This window comes from Pyrus communis, chromosome 7 (genome assembly GCF_041283825.1).
Source record: "Pyrus communis isolate YQ-2024b chromosome 7, ASM4128382v1, whole genome shotgun sequence".
In the NCBI taxonomy this organism is placed as follows: domain Eukaryota; kingdom Viridiplantae; phylum Streptophyta; class Magnoliopsida; order Rosales; family Rosaceae; genus Pyrus; species Pyrus communis.
This window is the reverse complement of record NC_142571.1, coordinates 19,083,883-19,105,553: the sequence shown is the minus strand read 5'-3', so window position 1 is coordinate 19,105,553 and position 21,671 is coordinate 19,083,883. Positions and strand designations below refer to the sequence as shown.

The 21,671-nt window shown below is 36.9% G+C and overlaps 2 protein-coding genes across 2 annotated transcripts; both read right to left on the bottom strand.

The window, feature by feature from the left end:
- Positions 1 to 3,955: 3,955 nt before the first annotated feature.
- Positions 3,956 to 6,043, bottom strand: LOC148695847 (uncharacterized). The gene is made up of 2 exons (XM_088697409.1): positions 4,547 to 6,043; positions 3,956 to 3,995 (listed from the first exon to the last, which is right to left on the bottom strand). Exons 1-2 carry the CDS (start codon positions 6,001 to 6,003, stop codon positions 3,956 to 3,958), a joined length of 1,497 nt encoding a protein of 498 aa, XP_088553535.1. The 5' UTR covers positions 6,004 to 6,043.
- A 179-nt stretch (positions 6,044 to 6,222) lies between these two features.
- LOC148695846 (uncharacterized) lies at positions 6,223 to 7,215 on the bottom strand. The gene has a single exon (XM_088696472.1). It carries the CDS (start codon positions 7,213 to 7,215, stop codon positions 6,223 to 6,225), a length of 993 nt encoding a protein of 330 aa, XP_088552598.1.
- Between the last annotated feature and the right edge of the window lie 14,456 nt (positions 7,216 to 21,671).

Genomic DNA, 21,671 nt, shown 5'->3' with positions numbered 1-21,671 from the left:
ACGCGTCGTCTTGGCTTTTTATAGAGCTATCAATCACCCCAACACACACACTCTGAAGATTTCCCATTCCTGAAACTCGACTCCGGCCCTTTGTGAAATTTTAACTCCATCCACCCCTTCTCTTTGAACACTTTTGAAAAAAATGGCAAACTCATCGAACCTTAGCTTAGATTTGAGTCTCAGCAGCGATCCGGTTGCGCCCCGTCAAGATAATGTATGGCGCCCTTCTTTTTTATCTTCTAACGGTCCTCTTTCAGGTGAAGACTCTGTGATGCAGGACGCCACAACAGCTACAATAGTAGCTAAAAACCTCCTCACTCCAAAAGATAGTAGGCTGCTGTCAGGACGGTCCGATGAGTTGGCCGTTCAAGAGTCCCTCGCACTTAGTGTTCAGTGTGCGAGTTCTGTGTCCAACATGGGCCAACGCCTGCTTGCTCGGTCCCGCCAAGTGGAATCGTTGATGGCAGAGGTGGAAAGACTTAAGCAAGAGATCCAGCAGCTTAAGTACGAGAATAGAAGTTTGCATGTGCTTGCAAATAACTATTCGTCGGGGATGAAGAGGAAACTTGATGAGCTGCAAGAATCTGAGGGTCGAATTCACAGTGACCGTCAAAGGCTTGCGTCTTATCTCCAGAGGCACCTTTTTCCTGGGTCATCCAGCGCTTGGCCAAGTATTGAGGCCTGGAATGCTCTAGCTCCGATGCCTCCCGCTCCGATGGCTTCCGCTCCGATGCCTCCCGCTTCTATGCCTCCCGCTTCTGCGCCTCGTAGTGGGGCTTCACGCAAACAACCTTTGTGAAGCTCCACCTTTCTCCATGTTTAGTATCTTTCTTTCTCTCTTTTTTTTAATTTTTTTTTATTTTTTTATTTTTTTATTTTATTTTTTATTTTTTTATTTTATTAACATAAATAAAATCAAACGGCATGGAATTGGTCCTTGAATGGAAGGTGATACTTGAAGTGAACCGGCAATGGTTTGAATTCTAGTGTAGGTGCCTGATTAAAAAAAAAACAGCAAGTTAGTATAAAATGTAAAGGAATTTGAAAAAAACTTACTTGTTTTGTCCGACAAGAACTCAATGACAAACACCACTCCTTTGAAAGTTTCAGGGATATTGGACTTGGCCAGATTGCAAGTGATGGTTATGACTTGTCCAATGTCATCAAATTTAACTTCTTTGGATTTTGTGGTTTCAAGAACGTCCTCTTTGATGAATTCATGACATTCCCTACTTGTCACCTTTGAAAGGGCTTCCAAGATGTCTTTTTCACCTTCTTCTTCCTTGGAAGTCATGAATCTGCAAGGAATAGGGATACTTGTTGGAACGGGGTTAAAAATAATGAAATTTGGAACAACCATACCTGTATTAGATGGCATAGGAGCAATAGGTGCCTCCGGTAAAGGTGTTTCCACCCTTTCCGTGGGTTGGGTGTATTCCTCTTCCTTGTGGTTTGATTTTGATGGTTGAGGGTCCGTTCCAACCTCCTTGTCACTTCTCAACATGATAGCATTGGTGTTTTCAAATTCTCCCTTCTGATTTGCAATGGTTGAACTAGGGAGTTCGCCTTGGTCTCGAAACTGTCCTACGAACTCCGCGATCTGCCCAATTTGCTTATCCAAGTGGTCCAACCTTTGTGGTGGCTGCATAGGCGTTGAATAGAACTCCTCATATGGCTGCCAATATCCTTCTTGTTGAGCCTCATTGTCTTGATTTTGTGAGCCCTGCACCAAACAAATTAATTCATTAAGCTTTTGATTATAATCTATTGACGAACTTGAGTTTGGTTGGGCATATTGAATATGAGGTTGTGGTGGCTGCCAATATCCTCCTTGTTGAGCATTTTGAGGTTCCCACCACATAGAGTTTGAATGATCACTCCAATCCGAATTGTAAGTATTGGAAAACACGTTATTCCTTGATTGAAGATTAGATATATCAACTCTTTGCATTTGGGACCTTTCCATGAGCTGTGACAAAAGAGAAGCGTTATCAAGTGCCATGTTGTTCTTAACAAACAAAACACAAATAAAAACTAAATCTAAAAGACAATACAGAAACAAACAATCCAAGGGATTAGCAAATTTTCTAATCCCCGGCAACGGCGCCAAAATTTGATGCGTGATTTATACGCACACAAATTAAACCCTCTTTTCGTCAAATTGTAGTATATGTGCAAGTAGGGATCGTTCTGGACCGGGGATTAGGAGGGATTGTTAATCACTTGGATTTGACTCAAAAACATAAAAACACAATATAAAACACTAAACTAGACTCAAAGAATTCAAAAATACTTTAAAACATAAACTAAACAGATTCTAAGCATTAAAGAACAAGAAAGTAAAGGGGGGTTTAGGTTTTACGAAAATTGAAATAACGAAACAAGTTAATAAACTAGACAGAATGTAAATATGAATGTGATGGAATTGAATGGATGAATGCTAGCTAAGGGGTTCATCTCCATACATGTTATACTTGCATAATAAAACGATTTCCAATTGCATTTCAATAAATCATTAATTCTCAACACTCCAAGTTAATTAGGTCCGCTTAAATTAACCGTCAAGTTTTCCTTAAGTTAATGAATTGGATGATTGCATACGACAACCCAAAGCATTCCTCACAAGTTCCCTACATGAATTGCATAATAGAGATACAAGCAAGAATCATTAAGTTCTTTGAAAACTATAAGTGTTGACGAGGCATTCGTTACTATGATTGCATGAAACTTATGCCAAGAATTCGTTTAACGCGATTGTTTATAAGCAACCTCCACTACTTGTGAATATAAGTTCATAACGATTAGGTGAAATTCACTTATATTCTAGCGTCAAATTCATGCATGAAAATTAAGTGTGCACTCTCAATAAACATACATAAATAGGTTATCAATAAAACAGTTAAACAAATTGAATTCACAACTTATGAAACGTAATTAGAAGTAATCAAATCAAAATGCAAGCATAAACATATATTTCGAATCACCCCCTAGCTAAAGGGGGGTTTAGTTCCTCATACAAAACAAAGAGAATTGAAATTAAACATTGAAATCAAAGAAACGCCTAAACATTCCAACAACTCAAACTTGAATTGTATGAACGTTTAGGCTCTCTTCTCTTCCTCTTTATTGTAGCATAAGGTCTAGGGATAATTGGTTTGGGGGATGGAAGTGTGGAATGGAAGAGGAGTGGTGGAGAAGTGGAAGGGGAATGGAAAAATGGTGTTTGGATTATAAGGGGAGAGATGGGAAGCTCACGGCTAGGGAAGGGAGAATGTGTTTGTAATGTGTTGTGTATGAAATGAGATGTCCATGAATGAATGAATGCAAGGCTATTTATAGGAGTAGTGGAGGGAACATATGGCTATGTCATTTGTAGGTGAAGTAAGTGTGTGAGGTTGGTGAAGTAAGTGGAGGTTGTAGGTGAAGTAGGTGGATGTTGTAGGTGAAGTAGGTGGATGTAGTAGGTGAAGTAGGTGGATGTTGTAGGTGAAGTAGGTGGATGTTGTAGGTGAAGTAGGTGGATGGTTGAAATGTGTAGATGATTATGAGTGATAAGTGATAAGTGTATGATATGTTAAGTGATAAGTGATAAGTGCATGTGGGTTAACTAATGAAGGAAATGCATGTGCAATGACAATGTGTTAGAATGGATGTGTGTTATGCATGGCATGATTGGGATTAGGAAAGGTTTAAATGTCCTAAAACTAAAGAGAACAAGGTTCCAACACTTTGGCTCCAATTAGGTCTTCAATTTCGTCCAACACTTTGGCTTCAAGCATAAGCTATCCATCCTTAGCCCAAAAGTGCTCCAAAAGTCTCCAAAATGCATCTTTTTGCTCCTTTAGCCCTTTGGACCTACAAACACACGAAAATAGCTTAAAGTACTAAAATAACTAAAGAAACATAACGTAAATGCACGAGAACAAGCTATTTAAGTCGCATGAATATGCTCCTATCAGGGCACGTGAAGGTTGTCTTCTCTTGGTCCTCCGGAGCTATCACAATTTGGTTATATCCGGAATATCCATCAAGAAAGCAATAAAATTTATAACCGGCTAACCTCTCTAGCATTTGGTCAAGGAATGGCAATGGAAAGTGATCCTTCCTTGTCATGGCATTTAACTTCCTGTAATCAATACAAACACGCCAACCGGTCACAACACGAGTGGGTATAAGCTCTTGTTCTTCATTCTTCACCACCGTGACTCCGGACTTCTTTGGAACAACCTGCACGGGTGACACCCAACGACTATCAGAAATAGGATATATAACACCACAATCAAGCAATTTTATAACCTCCTTTTTCACTACTTCCAACATGGGTGGATTAAGGCGACGTTGAGCTTCACGAGATGGCTTGGCTCCCTCCTCCAAAAGGATGCGATGCATGCACGTGGTGGGACTAATGCCTTTGATATCCGCCAAGGTCCATCCAATGGCAGATTTGTGCTCCTTTAACACCCTTATCAACTTGTCTTCTTCTTGGGCCGTGAGTGAGTTTGATATGATGACGGGTAGTGTTTGATCTTCTCCCAAGAAAACATACTTCAAGTGACTAGGTAAAAGCTTTAACTCAAGTGTAGGTGGCTGCACAATTGATGGAAGTAACTTGTTAGTCAAAACCGAATCCAAAATTGAGAGTGGAGACTTACCAGAGTGTGAGGGCAATGACTCGAGGGCAGCAACCATTTCAATCACTTCACCACAAGCGGGCACGGCAATATGGTCAGATTGCATGTCGTGGGTTGCAAGAATTCCCCCACCCTCATTTCTTGCTCCTATGCCGTGCACTAAGGCTACCTCGAGTGCATCTTCGTTCATTTGATCCAAATGCATCTGTGCCAACGAATCCACAATGTCAATAGCAAAACAAGAATGGTCCTCAATTGGATATTTAATGGTTTCAGAAAGATTAAAATTAATAATGTCCCCATCAAACTCCATGGTTAATGTTCCCGTAAACACGTCTATCTTTGTTCTCGCTGTTTTCATGAATGGACGGCCTAGCAAGATTGGCAATGATGGAGCATGGCTCGAATCCTCCATTTCTAAGACATAAAAATCTGCAGGAAAAATAAGATGATTGACCTGCACTAAAACATCCTCAAGGACTCCCTTGGGATAAGCGTTAGAACGATCGGCCAATTGAATTATAACGCCATCTTGTTTTAACTCACCAAGGTTCATAGATGCATATATGGAATATGGCATGACATTAATAGAAGCACCTAAATCTAACATGCATTGTTCAAATCTAGTGTTTCCAATTATGCATGGAATAGTAAAGCTCCCTGGATCCTTACACTTTGGAGGTAACTTTCGTTGCAAAACTGCAGATACATTTTCACTTACTTTCACAACTTCTTTGTTTGAAATTCTTTTCCTAGTTGTGCATAACTCCTTTAAACACTTTGCATACCTGGGCACTTGCTTAATGGCATCAAGTAAAGGAATGTTTACTTGGACTTTTCGAAAGGTATCCAAAATGTCCTTTTCGCTTTCTTCCTTCTTCGATTGTGCAAATCTGCGAGGGAAAGGAACATTGGGCAGATTAGTGTTCGAAATCACAACATTTGGGACAACATTACCTGAGATGGGCGGATGGGAAGGCTTAGATGGTTGCGGCTTGGGTGGTGCTACACTTGCCGTGGGGTAGGATTGCTCATCTTCTTCAATTTGTATCTTCTCATCTTCCTTGTTTTGGGCAGATTCATGTGCTTTGCTTCCCACTTCTTTTCCACTTCTTAGGGTGATAGCTTTTGCAGATTCGAAACCACCCTTTGGATTGACCACCGTAGTGCTTGGTAACTTACCATTTTCACGAAATTGTCCCAAAAATTTGGCCATTTGTCCCATTTGCTTCTTTAGCTCATTAACCTCCTTTGCTTGGTTCTGCATTCCCTGTGCCATTGTGGTTAATAATTGATATGTTTTATCATCATTCATAGACGTACCTGAGTTGGTTTGGGATGATTGTGCTTGAGGAGGTGGTTGTGGTGCCATTGGCCTTGGAAAGAAACCCGGGGGTTGTTGGAATCCACTTTGTTGGCCAGGTTGTTGTGCATTTCTTCATCTGAAATTTGGGTGGTCTCTCCAACCCGGATTGTATGTATTTGAGTATGGATCATTTCTTTGCTGATTTTGGCCTTGATAACCTATGGCATTGGCGCTTTCCTATCCTCCATTCTCGATGAGTTTAGGGCATTGATCGTTGGCATATCCTTACATAGAGCACACGCCACACACACTTAGTCCATGAATCTTCATTCCCTCGGCCAACTGAGAAACAATAGAAGTAAGGTTAGCTAATTGGGATTGAATTTCGGGCATAGAACTTACCTCATTCACTTGTGGCCGTGGGGGATCTCTTTGTCCAACACCTTCGTATTGTTGTGCATTATGTGCTCGGTTGGCAATTAGAACTTTTGCAGCCCCCGGAGTTTTATCCACCAACGCACCTCCCGCCGAGGCATCAAGCATTTGGCGTTCCATGGGAAGGAGTCCTTCGTAGAAGTATTGAATGAGCAGCTCCTCCTTCATTTGATGTTGTGGACAAGAAGCAACAAGTGATTTAAAACGTTCATAATAAGAAGGAAACGATTCACCTTGATTTTGTTGGATGCCACTAATCCGTTTCCTCAAGAGAATGACTCTTGACGTTGGGAAAAACTTCTCCAAGAAAGCTCTTTTCATACTATCCCAAGATGTAACCGTTCCGGGTGCTAACTCGTAAAGCCAATCCTTCGCCTTTTCCAAAAGTGAGAATGGAAAAGCCTTCATCATCAGAATGTTCCCGTCGACATTTATGGGTGTCATGCTCGAACAAACAACCTCGAACTCCTTGAGATGCTTGTTGGGATCTTCCATGGAAAACCCATGGTATTTCGGAATGTGGTGCAACAAGCTTGACTTCAACTCGAATTCATCGGTCTTGCCTCGGGCAGCCGCGGGGTATTGAATGCATAATGGTGCGGCATTGGCCAAACCCGAGGCAGAAAGCTCCTTGATGGTTCGATTGTCCGCTGCCATGGTTGGTACTTCCTCTTCAAACTTTGCCGTGGCCTCCTCTTCAACCTCAACTTCTTGTTTTTCTACTTCAGGTTCGGGACTAGGAGGATTAGACTCTTGCAATTTCTTTTTCCTTCTCAAAATCCTCTCGAAATCGCCGTCAAAGTCGGAGATATGCTCACAAACAGGTTGTGAGCTACGGGTCATAAACTAGTACCTACACACAAGAGCAAACAAGATAAGTAACCCACTTAATACACTCGGCACAAGTAAGAAAATAAGTTGCCACACACGGCATAAAAACAAAACACATACACACAGTGCAAAATTTAAAACAGAACAGAAACCGAACAATTTAAACAAGACTCAAGACAAGGGATTAGCAACTTTGCTAATCCCCGGCAACGGCGCCAAAATTTGATGTGAGAATTATACGCATACAAATTAAACCCTATTTGTGACAATTGTAGTAATGATGTAAGTAGGGATCGTTCTAACCGGGGATTAACTAGGGGTGCTAAACACTTGACTCAAATAAATAAAACTAATCTTTTAAAACACTTAACTTACTTAACGAAAACTCAAAACAAGTCCACAAGACTCCAACTACTTAAAAACATAAAATAAGATAGATTGTAATGACTAAGACTTAACAAAATATGGGGGGATTGTGTTTGGACGAAATTAATTTAAATGGACAGATTGGAAAGAAAACAAATTGTAAGACAAATTATGATAGACCAATGGATGATGGAATGGCTAAGGGTTTCTTCTCCACACATGAAATATATGCAACGTAAATCACTTTCCAGTTATCAATTCATTTCATATATATAATCATGGTTTCGAATACACCCTTAGCCAAGGCGGGTTTAGTTCCTCATACGTACAAAACAAAGATACGTAAATTTAATCATTGAAATCAAGGAAAAGAAAAACACCTAAAAATTCCAACAACTCAAACTTGAATTGTATGAACGTTTAGGCCCTTCTCCTCCTCTTTGTTGCGGCACAAGGTCTAAGGATAGGTTTTGGATTGGTGTTTGTATGGAGGAATGGTTGGATAGTGTTTTGGAGGGTTGGGGAGTGGTGGAAATAGAAGAGAAGAATGCTGGAAATGAAGATGGGGTGCACGGCAAGGGAGTTTCAGGATGGGTGTTTTTGTGTTGTGTTGTGTATAAATGGAGGTGTGGAATGCATGAATTGTGTGATGGGATTGCATGGTTTTATAGGGAGAGAATGGGTGAGAATGTGAGAGAATGTGGCTGCAATGATTAAGGAGGGAATGCATGTGGAATGACAGCTAGGTTGGTTGGTGGAAAGCTGAAAATGCAAGGGGGAAAGCTGGAAATGCAAGGGTTATGCACGGCAAGGGGTGTCTTTGGGTGCATGTGGCTGAATTGCATCATGGGAAAGCATGTGAGTGAATGATTAAAGATGAATGTGGATTAAAGAGGGAATATGGAAGAGTGTGGCTGCAATGATGGTGTGGAATGCTGGAAATGCAAGGGGGAAAGCTGGAAATGCAAGGGTTATGCACGGCAAGGGGTGTCTTTGGGTGCATGTGGCTGAATTGGTAGGTTATGCATGGGTTAGGGATTGTTATATGGCTTGGGTGATTAATCCATGGAAGAATATATATGGTTTAATGATGAAGAGTGCATGTGGTTGAAATGATAGAATGGGAAACAAGGCCCTTCCTTGCACGGCAAGGAAGGCAAACACAAAGGGGATACACAGCAAGGATTTTGACGATGCAAGAGACTTTGTTTTGTGACTTAGAATAGATAGGAGTCTTCAATGTTGCTCAAACATGAGGTCTTTTAGGATTTAACTTTCCTACTTCAAGTAGGAATCATCATCTTCAATTCTTCAATTTCGTCCATCCTCTTTGCTCCAAGCATAATTTCTCATTTCTATGTTTAATTACATTAACTGACACACTCATACCACATTCATAAATAACTACAAGGGCCTTTCAATTTTGTCACTAAAATTGTAATTAAAAATAGTCTTCACCCCTCTAGGACTTCAAAAGTTTGAGGTTGATTGGTTTATAAGGGACAATATAAAGTACACATATGTATATATGTAGTTGCATGTATACGAATGACTTGAACATGTTGAGTGTTATTCTTCAGTTGTGCAGGCAGGAAGGTGCATGCCTCAGACATGGCCTTCTTTGAGCATTACAAGTGGGTCTCTTGACCGAACTTGAACATTAGTGTCATCAATATCGTATTGGGTAATGTTAGTGGGACCAAATTTTTATACCAAATTTTGTAAACCAAATTATATGGATGTTGATAATTAGATTATTACTTAAGTGTTGATTAACATGTTTATTTCCTATTGGTGACACATCATTTGGTTAGCAAATTTGGTTTAACAATTTGGTCTCTCTAGCACTATCATTTGTATTTGTTTTCCACAATTTTCGAACTTCATATCTGTTAAAATCTATAGAGAATCCTAATTGTAGTCGATGTTGTGAGAAGAATTGTTGATTACAGTAGCCAATAGGGATCCCTTGATTTTCTTTCTTTCCACTTATGACTCGTCATATTTTCCACTTGTATCCAGCTGGTATGCAACACCCTTTGGTACGTTTTGAATACGCTTCTTCATTTTACTTTATAGCCAAGAAACAATAATCTTTACATTTATGCAGATTGGGGAAAACCACTTTTTATTTTCTTTGATTTTGTAGTATATAATTTATAATGCTTAGGTGGGGGCAATTATTAGTTACCTGACACATGCTGCAGCAACCATTTGGGTAACTTGGTGGGAAATGTGAGTTTTCTTTGGCCGCAAGCAATGTGGGTTGAATATGCCAATCCATAGAAAGTGAATAATATTTATTTGAAAAGAAGTGGTAAAGAGACTCTCTCAAAGTAAGATTCTCCATAAACTCTTTTGCACTTCACATGTTAACATTAATTAATGTGCCAACATTATAAAATATTGTGTAAAAAACATAATTAAGATGTCAAAGAGTCCATGAAAAGTCCTAATTTTAAGAAAGTCTCACGTTCATTTCTCTTATTTGAATGTAAAGATGATTTTAGTGGAATTAACAAGTGGTTTCCTTCATGCTCAAGTAATAGCCATTTTACTAGCCGTCTACATCAAAATTAAGGAATCAACATGTCCACTCTAGCATCTACAAAAGGTTGAGAGTGCAAATGTGTTTTATCAACCACTTATATTTTGAAAGCATATTCTAAATACATTTACAAGGTTATTTGTGACATACCCCAACCTAGAATGTCAACTAGGACTTCGAATCGAGCTGTACTGATCTACACCTGGAAGGTGACGAAATCATAAAGTGTAGTGATGTAGAAAATGTGAATAAATTTAAACCTAAAAGTGCCTAATTATAAGAGTGCGCTGTGAGCGGGGATGAACCCATTTCACACGTGATTACAGAGCATAAGTAAAGTACAGTAAAGTAAGATAAGGATTATACCATCATAGGTAGCCACCTATACTGAGATATGCCAAGAATCCTCGTCGATATAGAAGCTCAACTACTAAAACCTGGAGGGGCGAAAAACAGAAGGGTTAGTGGGCAAAAACAAAGCTTTAGAAAACACATTTCTCTTTTTTGAAAATAATAACCCCTCACTATAAAACCAGTATAGTTTTCAGAAAAATAATACTACATATATACATACGAATACCGATGCACAAGGCCAGTAAAAACTGAAGTATGCCATGCCATAACGTTTTCACACTAAAAGACGTAAGCCAAGTGAAATCAATACAAAATAATATGCCAGTCGGAGTCATCTAATGTGACATGTATGACTTGACCTATAGCTCGTCAATATATGCCAGCACACAAGTCGAAATCATCTATTGTAGTCTGTACTACAAGGCTGTGTGTAAATATGTACGCTCAAGTGTTACGATCACGTGAAGGCTATACGAATAATCGCGGGTCACCTACGAGTCAGAACCACCTATTGTGGACTGTACGACAGGGTTGTCACCAAACTTGGATCCAAGGTTAGCGTGTTATGTGGGAGGTGAACATCACGTGAATGACCGTGCCCTGGCCTCGGGCGGGAGCACTAACACCAGGGTGCAGCAATGATGAGATCCAAATGCATCTATGTATTACAATGTGCCATGCAACCAATACCATCACAATATACTCACCTGAAGCTTACCTGAGCCTCCGCAGCATCAAACGATATAATTCACGATTTATAATAATGCACTACTTAAAATGTAACTCATTTATGACATGGCAAGCAAAGCAAAATTCCATAAAAATGTTTCTGGAAACTGTAAGTATATATATTTATATATAGAAACTAAATGCCAACTCACCTGAGGTTCGTGCTACAACTCTCTAACACGAATACAGAGGCGTCTCGAACGATCGATGCTTAGAACAAAAAATCAAATCAGTCTCAGAATTCTTATCAATAAAACACATAACTTACATAAAACACATCCCCAATGACGTTCTAGAATGATTTGAGACCCATTGACCAAAAGTCAACCGTTGGTCAAAGATCGACGGTAGGGTCCACAACCCTACGTAACTCGATCAGGAAGATCCGTATCTCAGATTTTTGATTCATAACTTCCAAAGATTCACATTATGTTTCTAGAACAACATCCTAAAGTTTCAGAACGATTCAACGGTCAGATCTCCACTAATTGCTAAAATTAAGTGGCGGCTGACGTTTTATTTTACGAGCTTACAAATCTAGTTCGGGAAGATCCGTATGTCAGATTCCTGATCCATAAGTTCCTATTGTCCTTAAATATTACATACTATAATGTATTTAAGTTTGGTGACGATCCAAAGGTCGGATCGTCAATTCATATAAGGATCAAGTGGCGATCTTAAACAAAACTATGTTCAAACGATGAGATTTCATCAATCAGACTTCACATATAAAATTGGGGTATCAAATTTATCCTAGGAAGGTTAGGAGGGGTCTCAGCCCACGTGTCACCGTACACGGCGGTCGGCAGTCCCGACTCGCCAGAAAAATCAACTATTTCTAAAAATTCTCAAACTTCACAAAAATGAAGATCTCAATGAGTAGAGAAAATTTCATACTTGTGACTAAAGCCAATTTGGCCGGGAAAAGCCTCAAATCACCACGAACCCGTTGGAAACCCTTGAATTTGGGTGTTCTTAATTTGACTCCAAAACAACTTCCACGCCCTAACTAATGCATGGGCTTTGTTCTTGTGGTTGAGGGAAGCTTTTTGGTGGTGGTGGTTGACAGGATTACCTTTGGATTTGAGGGATCGTCGCCCCAAAGCTCCTCGCACCCACCGGTGCATTTCTCCACAATCCCGAACCCAATCTCCTCGAATTTGGTGTGGAAATGGTAGAGGAAGGGTCGAGATGATAATTGGAGTGGTAGATCGTCTCAATTCGTTGGAGAAACTCACAGGTCACCACTGGGTCACGGGTCAAGGGGAAACCAGTTCGGTTCCCCTCCTTCTTATCTTCCCTCATTTTTCCTTATTTCCTATTTTCCCATTGGTTCTCCTCATTTTCTCCCTTTCCTCATCGGTTCGGTTCCTCCCTCCTTTCTCTCCTTTATCTTCCATCTCCACCGCCCAACTTTTCTTCCCTTTTAATCTAGGCCACACACATAGCTTTCTAGATTTTGCTCCAAAAATAATAAATTTACAATTTTACCCTCGACTTCATTCGTTAATAACTCCTTCATTATAACTCCAAATTACATTCCGTTTATGCCCACGCGTTCGTAGCGACGAGCACTTCGAAGGTACACCAAGAAAATGGATCTTACGTGACTCGACAAGGCGGTCAACAAAAGTCAATGCATTTGCCTCGAAGGGCATTTTCGAAATTTCACATTTTTAAATTATAAAAACCGTAATTTTTGGGGACGGGTCGCTACAATTTGCTACCTTTGTAATTTACTTTTTAAGTAAAACCATAGAAAACAAATACAAGGGTCTACCATTACAAAAATGCAAAACCTTCCTTTGCGTTATTTGATAACCATTTTGTTTATAATTTTCGGTTTTTTTTTTTTTTTTGGAAAACTATGAACTGAAAACTTATTTGATAATTAATTTCAATTTTCAGACTATAAATAAAAAATTGAAAATTACTTTTTTGGCTTTTCAAAATTTAGCTTTCAGTAGTTTTTAGCTGCCAAACAAGTTTTTTATTTATTTTTTTAATAAAAATACAATTTTTTTTTTTTGAACAAATGATATTATCTACACTAAAGGGTGGGGGAGTGGGCTAAGCCTCACAATGGGTTAGTACTACGATCTAGTATTATTCCTCTTCACTTGTAAGTGAGAGATCTTAGTTTCGATTCTCGTTAAAGGTGAATTTGAACCAGATTTTTGTTAGCACATTGTGAGGATTAGCTCATTCCCTCACCCTCTTAGAGTAAATAATATCGTTTGTTAAAAAAAATATATATTTGGCTCTCGTGATCCAGAAGGAAAAGAAAAATGATTGTTTTTAGGGCACCGGTTAAACAAAGTCCCTTGATACTCTCAATGCTACTATGTTTAATTAAAATGAGTGGGAGATTTGTGTTAAGTTTCACAATAAATCAACGATAATAATGAGCATCAAATTTGTCATCTAAATAACTCGAACTAAGATTTCTAAGTTACAAAGTAGGGAAAAATATCACTACATCATAGTGCTAGTGATTACGCAGTTAATAGTATTTAAGTGTTAATTACTTTTTCGTGTGTTAATTACATTTGTTTGGCCCTTAATTATAATCTTTATCTTTTAAAATGTAACAAAAACAAACTCTAAAGTTACAAAGTATTTGCACTATTGGCTCTTCCGTCAAGCATAACCTTTGCTTGTGTGACAAGTGAATCAACAGGTGTAATAGGAACAACAAACAACTCTTGACCAAGTGTTGACGGATGGTAACAACAAGACCACTCTATTACTTGGCAAACCGCAACTAATTGGTATTATAATAAGTAATTGGCTTTATAACTAAAATAATTTCTGAGATTGCATAGCTCTTCATTTAGTTTCTGAGATTAAAAATCGATAGAACTGGTTCTTGAATTTGTCCACCACAACTATTTTGGTTATTCCGTAAAAAAATCTTCGTTAAATAAGGATAACAAGACAAAAATACCTTAATTTTTATCAAATCATTATGGCCCTCTGTTTATTAAATTGAGAGTATTTTTTGATATTTTTGTCCTTATTTAATTAACAGAGAGTTTTCACGGAATGACTAAAATGATTGATGATGGACAAACATAAAAACAATTTCTGTCGATTTCAAAATTAAAGAATCAAAATTAGGAATTATGTTAATCTCATGTACCACTTCTACTAATATTTTACATGTTCTAAAGTGAAGGAACACATTGTACATGCCCTCAACCAAATAGGCATAAATATATAATCCAAGGAGAGTATATTCACATATCCCAAATTACTTCTCCCACATTCTTTTAATTTTTTAATTTTTTTTATCAAGTATTAATGGTGTGTAGAAAATATTAAAAAATTAAAAATATGTAAGTGAAGCAACTTGGGATGTGAAAATATAATCTCTATGATCCATATTCCATACCCCGACTATTAATGTTCGAACTGTACAAGCACGAAGGCAGGAGCCGACAGCACAATAAAAACAGACCACCCTCAAATCTCAAGACTGTTCAGTTTCTTTTCTTTACTTCCATGTCTTTCTCGTCTCTGCCATATTTATTGCTTGACCCCTCCACAGTGGAGGCTAACTCACTCCCTACAAATCTAACAGTACACTCTCTCTACCCAGTACATACCAGGCCACCGCCCAGTACTACCGAGAAAAACAAATAACATTTTCACATGAAATTAACATGAAACAAAAAAGGAGCAAACAAACATTAATAATATATGCATCTTATTTACTGCTACCCTCTATGTGTCGTTTTACATTTGTGTTCTTATCCACCTATGTTTATCACCCCTTACAAATTGTTTTCTTAAAAGAAGCTATGATTATCGGTTGTGTATCCCTATTGTTGGACTCATCACATGACTTATTGATTAAGATTTTAGCTCTGATCGTATGTGTAATCACGTGTTAATCACTCATACACATCACATATCAGTTAGGCTACGTTTGGGTGAGAGATTTCTAGATCCTAAGGGGTTGAGGCAAGTTAATCATGAACATATTACAAAATGTTAGAAATGAAAAATTAGAAATGCACGCCACATGAGCATACAAAGGTATTTTAGACTACATGGATTTTTAATGATTACAAAGACCAATTGTGGGGCTGTTTGGTTACGGATTTAAATTTGGTGAGGGTGATGAATTTGTAGGGGATAAAAATATTAAATAGAAATATTATTTAATTTTTTAATATTTTATTAATGTTTTAGTCCAGTTGGACTAAGGAGTGGAACCCATCTTAAGTCACGTCAGTATTTAACAGAAAAATTAACAAAAAAACTGACGGATGTCTGACATTGACACAAATTCATAAGATGAGGTATTACATTGTCAATTTTAAAAAATAAGGTATGAAAGCGTCGTGACACCAATAGTTGATGTAGTTTTTTGTACTTTACCCAAATAATAACATCTAAGATTGAGGCCAAAAGCCTCACGCTCCCACGATGAATAGGGAGGGAGCTTTGGGCGAAGAATCTCTAATGTCAAAGTTATAATTAATAAAAAATGTGTTTAGGAGTTTGTGGGCAGCAAATGACTTTGCTTTTTAGTGGGATAATAGAGCTATTTATAGGGGAGTTGTCGTCCCTATTTGGAGAATAGTGGCCGGCCATATATGGTGTAATTGGGTGAATAATTGCAAGATATTATGTGAAATAATATCTTGCAAGATATTATGTGAAATAATATCTTGCAATTAACATGACAATTAATCCTAAATTAAATAGGAAATTTGGGAGTTACCTTTTGAATAAATATTTGATGAGGAATGATGAGAGAGATTTGAATAAATATCATTTTAATCACCTTTGACTTTTCCTTGATTAAGCTATTATTATCCGTTGCATGGCGTGAGAATTCCGGTATGTCTCGAGAGTAATTTTGTCCTTTTAATCCAAAAATTCATGTATCACCTCTATAATTTTCTTAATTATTTTTTGCTCCACAATTTTACGCAAAATTGAACAGTTGACTTTTTAAATCAGGATAATTAACATGAAAGAAAAACTGGAATAAAATGAAGTAAGAGATCATAAAAAATTTGGAATGAAAACACAGCAGTAAGCATGCATCATGGACCATGGTTCCAGTGCAAACCAGACCAAAGAGTAGAAGAGTATTGGTTGAGTAACATGGAGCGTTGGCAGAAACTTGACTTTGAAAGTTTTCATTTCATCATCACATTTATTAGATTTAGACTGAATAGAGACTCTGCACTACTTTTACCAATTTTGACTTCTCTCTGATTCTCCTCTGCTTCCTCAAAACCACAACCAAACAACAGATATATATGGAAATTGATTCAGTTACATTTTACAGTGGGACTTTATATGCTAAAATATATATTATTCTACTAGTAATTATGTAAATGGAAATTATAAGTAGTGGAAAAGATGTAGGACTGATTTAGTGCATTTCAGATCAGTGAATTCCTGCATGAATTGTGATTCTGGCACGAATAGCGTTTTGTACGACCTCAGAAATCTTTCTTTAAATGGAATGATAAGTTTAATTCATGTCATCGTTTTTTACTACTTAAGACGAATTTCAAGCGTTAGAGATCGTTCAATGGGGTCAAAAATAGATTTTAATTATTTTGGGTATCATGTACTTTCCCGTTTTATTTCCTTGTGTTGTTGGAGTTTTGTGAAACTATTTAAACAATTGTATTTCAATTATCTTTTCATTCTATTATCAATAAAATTGAGAATTTTTTTTTTCACAATTTTTAGATATTCCAGAACTTTATCCAAGCGATGCAAATAGTTTCAATCTTTCCTTCCTATATATCTCTACCGAGCTAGATAGTTTTTTGCACACCTTTGGAGGGGACTCGAGCGATGGGTTTTAAGATTCTGGTCCCAACCTTTTTGACCTTGAGTTAATTGAAATTTTGGGATTTCGATCCTCTCCGGATCCCCTCACTGGGGATCCCGGGGATAAAGGCATAAAGATCATTCATAAAAAATCGTACGGTCATAACTAAATACTTTTTACGCAAAACGAGATTGTTTTATTTTTAAAAAATATAAAAAATATTTAATTGTGGCCACATGATCTTTGATGAACGGTCCTTGTGCCTTGATCCCCCGAATCCCCAAGGAGGGAATCCGGAGAGGATCCAAATCCGAAATTTTGTTCCTTTTTTATTAGTTTCTCTTTTATTCTTTTCAATTAAAATTAAATAAAATATACCAAATAACTAAGATATTATTATACGCAATTAGTATTATGGTCTAATAATATTTCTCTTCATTTGTAAGTGAGAGGTTTTAGATTTGATTCTCATCAAAAGGGAATTGAAACCATATTATTGTTAGTCTATTGTGTGTCTAGGTTACCATTTTCTTTTAATATAGATAATATCGCTTGTTAAAAATAAAAAATAAAAAAAGAATTTTAACGAAAATCTCTGGTACTATTTACTTTAACGAAAAACCACATTTTTACACTAAAAAGTCAATCCTAGTACTATTCAATTTACCCTTTATTTTGTCCTTATTATTAATTTTCAAACTTTTTTCATTAATTTTCCTAAAAAAATATTGATTACAATATTGAGATACCATATTAAGAAAAGTGAAAATTGACCAAATAGAGAGTTGAATTCTACGTTCTTATTATAACTTGTGAGGATAGAGTTCTCTGCGTCAAGTTGCTATCTTTACATGCATTGCCAATATAAAACCTAACTAGCCTTCATGTACGTGCTCACGCGTATGCAGAAGATATTTTTTTAATCACGGCATGCTACGCACGACTTACACGTTTTAAATGTATTTATATGCGTGAATTGACAAAAGGAAAGTCAAATATTTAAAGTAAATGCATAATCTTAGATCATGCTAAAAAAAACCCCTCACAAACCAATTAAAATAGCTGAATTCACATAATAAAATCGGTCTCTCAATTTTCATCTACATTCTATTGAATTTAAATTAAGAATAGAGAAAATAATAGTTAATAAACAACTAATTGAATCACACTATTGCTAGCCTATTATAAGGCTAAGCCCACCACCTCCCCCTTAGTCTAGATAATATTGTTTGTTTAAAAAAAAAAAAATCATTTGACAACTAATTTAATCACATTATTATGTGCATGCGAAAGACCTTTTGAATATAACTAGCATTACATGTCACATCCCGGCCCGGGGCGGATCACTTCCCCGGTCCGCTCCACCACCGTAGCACGATATTGTCCGCTTTGGGCTTACCATTCCCTCACGGTTTTGTTTTTGGGAACTCACGAGCAACTTCCCAGTAGGTCACCCATCATGGGATTGCTCTAGCCCCCTTCTCGCTTAACTTCGAAGTTCCGATGGAACCCGAAGCCAGTGAGCTCCCAAAAGGCCTCGTGCTAGGTAGGGATAGGAATATACATATAAGGATCACTCCCCTGGGCGATGTGGGATGTCACAATCCACCCCCCTTAGTGGCCCGACGTCCTCGTCGGCCCATTTCTGGCCAGGGATTGGCTCTGATACCAATTTGTCACATCCTGGCCCGGGGCAGATCACTTCCCGAGCCCGCTTCACCACCGTAGCATGATATTGTCCGCTTTGGGCTTACCATTCCCTCACGGTTTTGTTTTTGGGAACTCACGAGCAACTTCCCAGTGGGTCACCCATCATGGGATTGCTCTAGCCCCCTTCTCGCTTAACTTCGAAGTTCCGATGGAACCCGAAGCCAGTGAGCTCCCAAAAGGCCTCGTGCTAGGTAGGCCTGGCAAACGGGTCGTGTCTATCGTGTTCGTGTCGTTTTTGTGTAACACCTGTTATCTTAACGGGTCGTGTCGTGTCACACCCGTTATCTTAACGGGTCCTTAACAGGTCGTGTCACTTTACCTAACGGGTAAAGTGACCCAACCCGTTATGACCCGTTAAGAAAAAAATATATTTTTTTAAAATTTGCACATACCACACATTGCCACATAAATATTACTTCAAAACATGAAAACATTCAAGTACTATATCTACACTCGAAAATCCAAGCATATACAAACAATTTTGACGGTTTCGATCGTTGAAATTAGTTTTGGAGAATTCTTAAAACGATAGGTTGACTAACACTTAGAGTTTATTTATACTTTTATTAAGTATAACATAAGATTTTGTGGTATCCACTTGTGTAAATATTTTAAATTGAAGATCGAATTCATTCATTGTATTCATATAGGGAGTGTAGTTATAAAAAATCATCAAAATCGGAGTTAAAATAACCGCTAAATCGTGATTTTTCGTTTATAACCGTTGAAAAGCTTTGTCTCGTTACTTGATCTCTGAATGTTTTTTTTTTTGTGATTTTTTGATGATGTGATCTCCAAGCATATACAAACAATTTTGACGGTTTGGATCGTTGAAATTAGTTTTGGAGAATTCGTAAAACGATAGATTGACTAACACTTAGAGTTTATTTATACTTTTATTAAGTATAACATAAGATTTTGTGGTATCCACTTGTGTAAATATTTTAAATTGAAGATCGAATTTATTCATTATATTCATATAGGGTCAAGGAGTGTAGTTATAAAAAATCATCAAAATCGGAGTTAAAATAACCGTTAAATCGTGATTTTTCGTTTATAACCGTTGAAAAGCTTTGTCCCGTTACTTGATCTCTGAATGTTTTTTTTTTGTGATTGTTTGGTGATGTGATCTCCAAGCATATACAAACAATTTTGACGGTTTGGATCGTTGAAATTAGTTTTGGAGAATTCTTAAAACGATAGATTGACTAACACTTAGAGTTTATTTATACTTTTATTAAGTATAACATAAGATTTGGTGGTATCCACTTGTGTAAATATTTTAAATTGAAGATCGAATTCATTCATTGTATTCATATAGGGTCAAGGAGTGTAGTTATAAAAAAATCATCAAAATCAGAGTTAAAATAACCGTTAAATCGTGATTTTTCTTTTATAACCGTTGAAAAGCTTTGTACCGTTACTTGATCTTTGAATGTTTTTTTTTTGTGATTTTTTGCTGATGTGATCTCCAAGCATATACAAACAATTTTGACGGTTTGAATCGTTGAAATTAGTTTTGGAGAATTCGTAAAACGATAGATTGACTAACACTTAGAGTTTATTTATACTTTCATTAAGTATAACATAGGATTTTGTGGTATCCACTTGTGTAAATATTTTAAATTGAAGATCGAATTTATTCATTGTATTCATATAGGGTCAATGAGTGTAGTTGTAAAAATCATCAAAATCGAAGTTAAAATAACCGTTAAATCGTGATTTTTCGTTTATAACCGTTGAAAAGCTTTGTCCCGTTACTTGATCTTTGAATGTTTTTTTTTTGTGATTTTTTGCTGATGTGATCTCCAAGCATATACAAACAATTTTGATGGTTTGGATCATTGAAATTAGTTTTGGAGAATTCGTAAAACGATAGATTGACTAACACTTAGAGTTTATTTATACTTTCATTAAGTATAACATAAGATTTTGTGGTATCCACTTGTAAATATTTTAAATTGAAGATCGAATTCATTCATTGTATTCATATAGGGTCAATGAGTGTAGTTATAAAAAATCATCAAAATCGGAGTTAAAATAACCGTTAAATCGTGATTTTTCGTTTATAACCGTTGAAAAGCTTTGTCCCGTTACTTGATCTCTGAATGTTTATTTTTTATGATTTTTTGTTGATGTGATCTCAAAGCATATACAAACAAGTTTGATGGTTGGGATCGTTGAAATTAGTTTTGGAGAATTCGTATGCCATCAATCAAGTTCCGTGTGTGTGTGTGTATATATATATATATTTATTAAGTAGATTTAAATCTATTTATTTTGTATGTATAAATTATAATTGACTGGTTCACGGAATAGTACATACATCACGTGTCACATGTGTCATTATAAAAATAGTGAGATATGTCATGACAGTCATGTGTGTCATAAAAAGTTAATAACTTAAAAAAAACAAAAAAAAAAAAAATTTCTCACTACTTCTATTAATTTTCATTTTTCCCTCTCTTTTTTGTTTCCTTTTCAACTTTTTCTTATCATTTTCACTTTTCCCTCCAACATCTTTCCCTAATTCCCTCACTTTTTTTTTATTTTCAACTTTTCTTAACATTTTCATTTTCCCTCCATTTTTTTTTCCAAAAAGGGCGGCAAGTTGGCAACGGCAAGAAATTGATTATTGAAATTTGAATGGAAAGAAATCACATCAAATTTCAATGGATGCAAAATCATGCAATGCATCATGCATATTAAATTATTAATTAATAATTATTATAGTTTTTATAAATTTTAATATATATATATATAATTATTATAGATAGTGTGACATCCCGTCCCGGGATTATTAAAACGTACGTGTGAAATTACAATTTTGCCCCTAGTGTGTTTTTCGTCACGTTGTGGGGTTGTTTTGTGTGTTGTGGCATGTGTTGGGCCACAAACACACACCTGCACACTCTCTGTCCTTCCCTTTCTCTCTGTCTCTCTCTCCTGTGTCTC